The sequence below is a fragment of the Nanorana parkeri genome, unplaced genomic scaffold (assembly GCF_000935625.1).
Source record: "Nanorana parkeri isolate BGI_ZX_2015 unplaced genomic scaffold, ASM93562v1 scaffold3920, whole genome shotgun sequence".
Taxonomy (NCBI): domain Eukaryota; kingdom Metazoa; phylum Chordata; class Amphibia; order Anura; family Dicroglossidae; genus Nanorana; species Nanorana parkeri.
The window spans coordinates 19477-28591 of record NW_017310187.1 but is presented as its reverse complement, the minus strand read 5'-3'; the positions used below and the strand labels follow the sequence as shown (position 1 = coordinate 28591).

The window sequence follows — 9115 nt, the reverse complement described above, 5'->3', positions numbered from 1 at the left end:
GTGTCCTCCATGTTCCCCTGTCTAGTGTCCTCCATGTTCTCCATTCTAGTGTCCTCCATGTTCTCCTGTCTAGTGTCCTCCATGTTCCCCTGTCTAGTGTCCTCCATGTTGCCTTGTCTAGTGTCCTCCATGTTCCCCTGTCTAGTGTCTTGCATGTTCCCCTGTCTAGTGTCCTCCATGTTCTCCTGTCTAGTGTCCTCCATGTTCCCCTGTCTAGTGCCCTCCATGTTCCCCTGTCTAGTGCCCTCCATGTTCCCCTGTCTAGTGCCCTCCATGTTCCCCTGTCTAGTGCCCTCCATGTTCCCCTGTCTAGTGCCCTCCATGTTCCCCTGTCTAGTGCCCTCCATGTTCCCCTGTCTAGTGCCCTCCATGTTCCCCTGTCTAGTGCCCTCCATGTTCCCCTGTCTAGTGCCCTCCATGTTCCCCTGTCTAGTGCCCTCCATGTTCCCCTGTCTAGTGCCCTCCATGTTCCCCTGTCTAGTGCCCTCCATGTTCCCCTGTCTAGTGCCCTCCATGTTCCCCTGTCTAGTGCCCTCCATGTTCCCCTGTCTAGTGCCCTCCATGTTCCCCTGTCTAGTGCCCTCCATGTTCCCCTGTCTAGTGCCCTCCATGTTCCCCTGTCTAGTGCCCTCCATGTTCCCCTGTCTAGTGCCCTCCATGTTCCCCTGTCTAGTGCCCTCCATGTTCCCCTGTCTAGTGCCCTCCATGTTCCCCTGTCTAGTGCCCTCCATGTTCCCCTGTCTAGTGCCCTCCATGTTCCCCTGTCTAGTGCCCTCCATGTTCCCCTGTCTAGTGCCCTCCATGTTCCCCTGTCTAGTGCCCTCCATGTTCCCCTGTCTAGTGCCCTCCATGTTCCCCTGTCTAGTGCCCTCCATGTTCCCCTGTCTAGTGCCCTCCATGTTCCCCTGTCTAGTGCCCTCCATGTTCCCCTGTCTAGTGCCCTCCATGTTCCCCTGTCTAGTGCCCTCCATGTTCCCCTGTCTAGTGCCCTCCATGTTCCCCTGTCTAGTGCCCTCCATGTTCCCCTGTCTAGTGCCCTCCATGTTCCCCTGTCTAGTGCCCTCCATGTTCCCCTGTCTAGTGCCCTCCATGTTCCCCTGTCTAGTGCCCTCCATGTTCCCCTGTCTAGTGCCCTCCATGTTCCCCTGTCTAGTGCCCTCCATGTTCCCCTGTCTAGTGCCCTCCATGTTCCCCTGTCTAGTGCCCTCCATGTTCCCCTGTCTAGTGCCCTCCATGTTCCCCTGTCTAGTGCCCTCCATGTTCCCCTGTCTAGTGCCCTCCATGTTCCCCTGTCTAGTGCCCTCCATGTTCCCCTGTCTAGTGCCCTCCATGTTCCCCTGTCTAGTGCCCTCCATGTTCCCCTGTCTAGTGCCCTCCATGTTCCCCTGTCTAGTGCCCTCCATGTTCCCCTGTCTAGTGCCCTCCATGTTCCCCTGTCTAGTGCCCTCCATGTTCCCCTGTCTAGTGCCCTCCATGTTCCCCTGTCTAGTGCCCTCCATGTTCCCCTGTCTAGTGCCCTCCATGTTCCCCTGTCTAGTGCCCTCCATGTTCCCCTGTCTAGTGTTCTCCATGTTCTCCTGTCTAGAGTCCTCCATGTTCTCCTGTCTAGCGTCCTCCATGTTCCCCTGCGGAGGCCTCCGAGTCTCTGCATGCCGCTCAGAGTTCCATCCTCTGACTTCCTCCTCTGTGTCTCTAGGAGAAGACGTCCATGAAGAGTCTCCGCGGGTCAGAAGACGCGTCTATTATAACGATGGACACCGCCAAGTGTACGGCACCTTGTACTGCACCAGCCACAGGATCGCTTTCCGGCCAGACTGCGTACACCCCCCCGAGGTAAGGAGGAGCGCGCATATGTATGATGGAAGCTGACCATAGGATTCCATGGCTGGGAGTACTTGTGACCCCAACATGGCCGTTCATCAGTCCGGGTCAGGAGAGCGTCACTGACTGAGAGGAAGACCAGAATAACATACATTGTATTGTTCTATTGTGTCCGTGTTACCTCTATCAGCCAATCAGGTGTCGCCTTCCATCCGTGTAACCTGATCATTGCTGCGGGTTGTACAGATAATATGTTTTCTCCGTGTTCAGGACATGTAGGAGATAACGTCACGCGTGTTTCTGTTGCAGCATTCCTCCGGCGAGGCGATGTTTGACAATGACAACGACATTGCCCTGCCCTGCGTTGACAGGATTGTGGCAGGTAAGGGTTGTCACCTGAATACACACATGCCACTGTGTACTAGGGGGGCCACGGACTGTACCAATGTGTACTAGGGGGGCAACGGACTGTACCAATGTGTACTAGAGGGGGCCACGGACTGTACCAATGTGTACTAGGGGGGGCCACAGACTGTACCAATGTGTACTAGGGGGGGGCACGGACTGTACCAATGTGTACTAGGGAGGAGGTCACATGATCCCCATACTTGGAAGTATTGGGTATTGCTCTGTGCTGCCAGTGGGAGGGAAAGGTGAGTATGTGCAGCTGCTGGGCATCAATGAAAGGGAACCCCCCGTACCCCGGCATGGTGAAGGCCGAGGTGTGTGTTCTCTGCCGCTGTGATGTCTCTTCTCATCTTCTCCCCTCTTTCTTGCATTGTTAGTGGCTGGGCAGAGTAAAGTAAAGGTTGTCACTCCTTCGCTGAGCCTGAAGTTTGTGCCAGAAGAACTTCTGATCCATTACCGAGGATTCCGCCTCATGCACTTCCACTTCAGTGACAACGGCCTGAAGACCGAGGCCTACACCGTAAGATCTCATTGTATGCAGGAGGAGGGAAGAATATTGTCTTATAATAGTGTCCATAGGAAGCCCAACAACCGTTCTTACTCCTCCCCTGAGGAACATGGAGGTTATAAACCTTCTGGTTATACTGCCACCTACAGGAGGATAACTGGACCAGTTCCTCCTACTACCAGCGTGCCGTAGTTCTTTGCTGGTGTCCTAGGAAGACGGACATTTCTTCTCACTGATTCAAAGATTTAACCTATGACCCCACTGGACTGGAAAATGTGGGGTGAGCCTGAAAGTGACCCCCCCGGGGACTGGATTCGGATGAAGTTTTGTCATTGAGTGCTTTTCGGGCTTGTTCACACCAAGCGCGGAGCAGTTGCAGACCGGATCAAAACTGCGTCCAATGGATTCCTATGGTATTTTGAGCTCCAGTTCACATCGCAGCGTGCAGGTCCAGAGCAGGTAAAAAACACTGCAGCAGGCCCTATTTTACCTGCTCTAGACCTGCAAACGCATCAATAACGCATGCAGATGCCTGGAACGCATTAAAAGCCCATGTTAAACTAATTTTTTTTTAGCCAAAAACGCATCTAAAAGACTAGCGTGCGTGCGCAGAAACCTGACCGGATCTGCTCTGCATTTGGTGTGAACAAGGCCTTCAGGTCCAGAACCATTGCCTTTCACTTCCTCTGTCTCTGAAGATTCGTTCTTGTGAATGGGCCCTTCTAGCCGGGTCCCGCGAGCTCCCCCATTTGTAGAATGCTATTTTCTGCAGGACGGCCATGGAAGGGGTTCATGCTGTGGGAGCGCTGGGTGCGTGGACTCTGGGCGCCCTTTCCTGCCGGGACTGACCAAGCATCTCCCTGCCGCTGCTTCTGCTACGAGAGCCACATGGAGCTTCCCCAGTCAGTTCTTATTGCCCAACTTGCCACCTCCACCCACTCAACCCTAAACATTCCGGCCACCTACTGCCTGCCCGAGGTCCATTAGCACCCTAGGCCTTGCTCCTGACCTCGACCCTAGGCCTTGCTCCTGACCTCGACCCTAGGCCTTGCTCCTGACCTCGACCCTAGGCCTTGCTCCTGACCTCGACCCTAGGCCTTGCTCCTGACCTCGACCCTAGGCCTTGCTCCTGACCTCGACCCTAGGCCTTGCTCCTGACCTCGACCCTAGGCCTTGCTCCTGACCTCGACCCTAGGCCTTGCTCCTGACCTTTTTTTCGACCCTAGGGCTTGCTCCCGCCCTCCACCCTAGGCCTTGCTCCTGACCTCGACCCTAGGCCTTGCTCCTGACTGTGACCCTAGGCCTTGCTCCTGACCTCGACCCTGGGCCTTGCTCCTGACCTCGACCCTAGGCCTTGCTCCTGACCTCGACCCTGGGCCTTGCTCCTGACTGTGACCCTAGACCTTGCTCCTGACTGTGACCCTAGGCCTTGCTCCTGACCTCGACCCTAGGCCTTGCTCCTGACCTCAACCCTAGGCCTTGCTCCTGACCTCGACCCTAGGCCTTGCTCCTGACCTTGACCCTAGGCCTTGCTCCTGACCTTGACCCTAGGCCTTGCTCCTGACCTCGACCCTAGGCCTTGCCCCTGACCTTGACCCTAGGCCTTGCTCCTGACCTTGACCCCGTATGTTACTTACTATACCTGCGGCTGTAACATGTCAGATATTTTGCCAATAATCTGCAGCATGCTGGGACCAGGAGGGGTTATGCCAGTGCGGGCCTCCAGTTGTTTGCCAGGTGTCTAATCCTCCTGTAGATGGCAGTATAACCCGGAGGGATGTAACTGCCTGTGTCCCTAAATGAACACCAAGAAAGAGGATTGTACAAGTGGAAGGCTAAGACATTGGCCGCATTTGTGGGAGGAGTTGCGCCGGCTCTCCTGCCCATAAGAGGAGGGGAAGGGGGGTGTCCCGATCGCGGCCACGTTCCCGAGCTGACCCTCCTGCCCTTCCCCTTTGCTCCTTCACTTCACCAGAGCACGCCCCCTTATTTGGCATTGCTGACCGCCACTTCCTGGCACACCTCAGGTTGGTATTTAGTAGGTTTCGGGGTCACGCGTGACAAATCCTATTACTAGCGGAATAGTTGAATTGGGTACAAAGGCACCAAAACGTCATGCGGAGATCAGAAGTGTTATGAGGCAGAGTTGAGGCTCCTTAGTGTGATAACTGCAGTGGCAGAAAATGGGAGTTTCGGATGTCAGAGTAATATATAGTACAATATATGGGGCCCCTTTGATCTCTAGTTACACCCCTTGCAGAGCCCAATTGAGATCCTCACAGCCCACCTGAGGGTGACCCTGCAGAGCCCACTATAGACTCTCTAAGGTGGGCTCTGCAGGGTCACCCTCAGGTGAGCCGGTCACACTCCGTACCTGTCCGCCTCCTCTTCCTCCACCGTCGGTGATGAGCCCCGCCTCCTCCGCCCGTTGCCATCCCCGCCTCCTCCTCTGATGCCAACCGGGGCCCCGCCTCCTCCTCCACTGCTGGCTCTCACTGACTCAGCAGCGGCTGTGGAGAGGAACGAGCCGCTGCACAGATCACTGTCAGTGACAGCCAGCAGCGTGAGATGCCATAGCCACCCTGTTGGCCCGCAGGGCATCAGGAACGTCCTGGCTGGGCCCCCCTGTGCCCCGGGCCCCATGGCGGCCGCCTGAGTCGCTATGGTGATTGTTACGCCACTGGCCAGAGAGACACCGAGAGAGCCGAGTACTGTGAGCATAGAAGAAGATCCTTCGTGGTGACTCCTCCTGCTTCTGTCATGTTTGATTTCATTGTATGTGCGTGTGCTGATCGGGTTTCTTCATTGTAGATGACAAACACCATGGTGAGGAACCAGCAGCTGATCAACTCGTCCCCACATCAGGAAGAGAGCGTCCTGCGGAGCCTAGGTGAGGAGCATTATGGGGTGCAGGCCCGTCTTTAACGCAGGGCAAAAGGGGCAGTTGCCCTGGGCCCAGTCATTGTTGTGCAAGCAGCCGCCCCTTGAGCCTGCACTGCTCGCTCCCTACCTGGAGATGCGGGATGTCAGTGTCCCCTCCCTGCTCCCACCTCCTGGTTTTCCTTATCTCTCCATAGATGAGACAGACAGCAGAGATCGGGACCTTTGTCTCTTTGGAGAGAGAAACTGCATGGCAGGTAGAGGGCGTGGCTTGGTGGGTAGGGGCGGGGCCCAAGAAAATGTTTGCCCCAGGGTCCAATCAATATTAAAGTCGGCCCTAATGGGGTGTGACATCACAACAGCCGGGTGATCTCCCCTGGTTACAGGTTTTCTAGAAGTTTCTCTTCCTATTAGGAACAGATTCTTTCCTCTCGTCGTCGTCGTTGGATACGGTTGAATATTTGGGGTTTTAATACCGTTTCTGATCTTTAGTTGCTGAGATGGTGCTTCATGTCGTGCTCTCCACTGACAGATAGGCGGGAAGGCGCGGCGCACATGGATTACCCCACAAAGCTTTTTGAGTCGGCCAAGGACTGGGAGAATGAGATGAAAAGGTTGGGAGCAACCGCATGGAGGGTGACACCCCTGAACGAGCGCTGTGACACCTGCACCAGGTAACACCTCGGGAGTAAAGGTGACCGATAACAGAATGCACGCGCTGTATGTGATCGTGTGTCATCCACCTTATATCAATGTCATGCAGCAAGAGGTTCCACCCCGGCCCACAATGCAATGCGGCGCTGATTTCCACCCCGGCCCACAATGCAATGCGGCGCTGATTTCCACCCCGGCCCACAATGCAATGCGGCGCTGATTTCCACCCCGGCCCACAATGCAATGCGGCGCTGATTTCCACCCCGGCCCACAATGCAATGCGTCCCCGACACAGCGCCCCGACACAGCGCCCCGACACAGCGCCCCGACACAGCGCCCCCGACACAGCGCCCCGACACAGCACCCCCGACACAGCGCCTAAGAGTCACACTGCTAATGGCTTCCTTGTCAGTGAAATGCTTCTATTGCTCAGCTGAGAGTCACTGTGACACCGAACTTTAAAGCTGAGCTCCGCACCGAAGATGGCGCACGGCTCTTTATAACGCAGCGCGGCGCGTGGGTTGGGGTGTCCTGCGGTGTGGGTGCATCCTCTAGTATGAATGTAACAACAACGCGTGCATATGTACATTGCGGTATTGTATGGGAAAACACTGAGGCTGGGTTCACACCTAGGCGTATAGAATATGCGCGTTTCTTGCGCGTTTCGTGACGCGCGTTATTACCGCGATTTGCTGTAAAAAAACGAGCGACAAACGCCCCAAAGAAGCTCCTGTACTTTGGGCATCGGGCGTTTTGTAGCGCGGTCATACGGCCTGTAATACGCCCAGCTGTGAACCGTACCCATAGGAAATAATGGGATTTCGGTGATTGAGCGTTTTGCAGAGCGCAGGAACGCGCTACAACACGCCCAGGTGTGAACCGGGCCTAAGTTATTGTGCGGCCCCCAGCAGGACACGTTGAGGGCCACATTCAGGTCACCGTCACAGATCTTAGCTAAGCGATGTTTATCTATTTCTGTGGACGTAGTTCCGGGTGGGACAACGCCGGTCCTGACCGTCCTCTCTCTGTCCTTATTTCAGCCTCTCCAAGTACTTGGTCGTCCCCTGTAAGCTCCTAGACAAGGACCTGAAAAGGACATTCGCACATTTCCAGCAGCGGCGGATCGCTGTGAGTACTGAGCGGCGGCGTTTTCTCTTCCTTCCTAATATGAATATCTATAAAACAGTCCACAAATAACTGACTTCCGATGTGCTGAATACACAGCGATGGTCGTGGCATCACCCGTGTGGAAGTGACCTGCTGAGAGCGGCCGGATTCCAAACCAACACAGACCCCGATAAAGAGGACCTGAAGTAAGTACACCTGGGGGGGCTCAACCACCCTCCATGACCCTTAACGACCTTCAACCACCCTCTGTGACCCTTACCGACCTTCAACCACCCTCTGTGACCCTTAACGACCTTCAACCACCCTCCGTGACCTTTAACGACCTTCAACCACCCTCGGTGACCCTTACCGACCCTCAAAAACCCTGAACCACCCTCCATGACCCTTAACGACCTTCAACCACCCTCCATGACCCTTAACGACCTTCAACCACCCTCCATGACCCTTAACGACCTTCAACCACCCTCCATGACCCTTAACGACCTTCAACCACCCTCCGTGACCCTTAACGACCTTCAACCACCCTCCGTGACCCTTAACGACCTTCAACCACCCTCCATGACCCTTAACGACCTTCAACCACCCTCCGTGACCCTTAACGACCTTCAACCACCCTCCGTGACCCTTAACGACCTTCAACCACCCTCCGTGACCCTTAACGACCTTCAACCACCCTCCGTGACCCTTAACGACCTTCAACCACCCTCCATGACCCTTAACGACCCTCCATGACACTTAACGACCCTCAAAAACCCTGAACCACCCTCCATGACCCTAACCCTGAACCACCCTCCATGACCCTTAACGACCCTCAAAAACCCTGAACCACCCTCCATGACCCTCAATGACTTTCCATAACCCTCAGCAACCATCCATGACCTAACCCTTACCGACCTTCAACCACCCTCCATGACATTCCATGACCCTCCTCCACCCTCCATGACCTTCAAGTACCCTCAACTACCCTCCATGATCCTAAACATCCAGAGGGTGCGGCACATGTAAGCGAGGGGTTCGGGTCACAGATCTCCTTGATTTGTATGTTTCAGGTCGGTCAGGTGGCTGTTATACGCGCACCATGCGCAGTGCGTTGTCATTGACACGTCTGAGGACCTTCCGTCCATCGCCGACATCCAGATCTCTCACCTCAAGTTGCGCAGTTTGTGCTCAGCGGGTAAGTTGGTCCGCCGCGGTTCCGGGATCCGTCATCATGCGTGCTGCCATGTCATGCTCACTTCCACAGACCACAACAACCAATCACTTTATTCTCCAGCCTGGCTGCTGACCTGTGATTGGTCTATAAGCCCTCATGACCGTTGCATGACTGTGCAGCTATACAGGGGCCCTCTGGGGCCCTTTTATACAAGGTGTGGGTCAGGTGGGTGGAGACGCCCTTCTGCTATAATCCAGACCTGGATACGGGTCACTTGCCGGGCGAGAAGCGGGAAGTATCTGTTTATAATGTCCCCTCTGTGCCTGAGGAGCGCTGACACGGAACATGTCCAGCACCATGTAGGCCGGATGAGAAGGGCTGTTCCCTGTCTGACTCCATTGGGATATCATGAGAGCTCCCACCAGCCATGATCTGCCTGCATTGCATAGAGAAAAACAGAGACCCAGTGATCACCAGGACTAACATAAGGTACATAATGAAGATAGAGAGGTGTTATTGAAATATTCCATTAGTATGTTAATGGGTTGGTGGTGGTGGTGGGG

General features: G+C 55.1%; 1 protein-coding gene across 1 annotated transcript in view; it reads left to right on the top strand.

The window, feature by feature from the left end:
* Window positions 1-1585: 1585 nt before the first annotated feature.
* MTMR11 (myotubularin related protein 11) overlaps window positions 1586-9115 on the top strand; it is a gene marked incomplete at its 5' end in the record, with an annotated part of 24882 nt that continues 17352 nt past the window's right edge. Inside the window, 8 exons of the mRNA XM_018575434.1 lie at window positions 1586-1833; window positions 2131-2203; window positions 2607-2822; window positions 5607-5627; window positions 6150-6291; window positions 7312-7399; window positions 7496-7584; window positions 8449-8573. Coding sequence (XP_018430936.1) covers window positions 1586-1833; window positions 2131-2203; window positions 2607-2822; window positions 5607-5627; window positions 6150-6291; window positions 7312-7399; window positions 7496-7584; window positions 8449-8573 — 1002 coding nt within the window. The remainder of the gene's footprint in view (window positions 1834-2130; window positions 2204-2606; window positions 2823-5606; window positions 5628-6149; window positions 6292-7311; window positions 7400-7495; window positions 7585-8448; window positions 8574-9115) is intronic.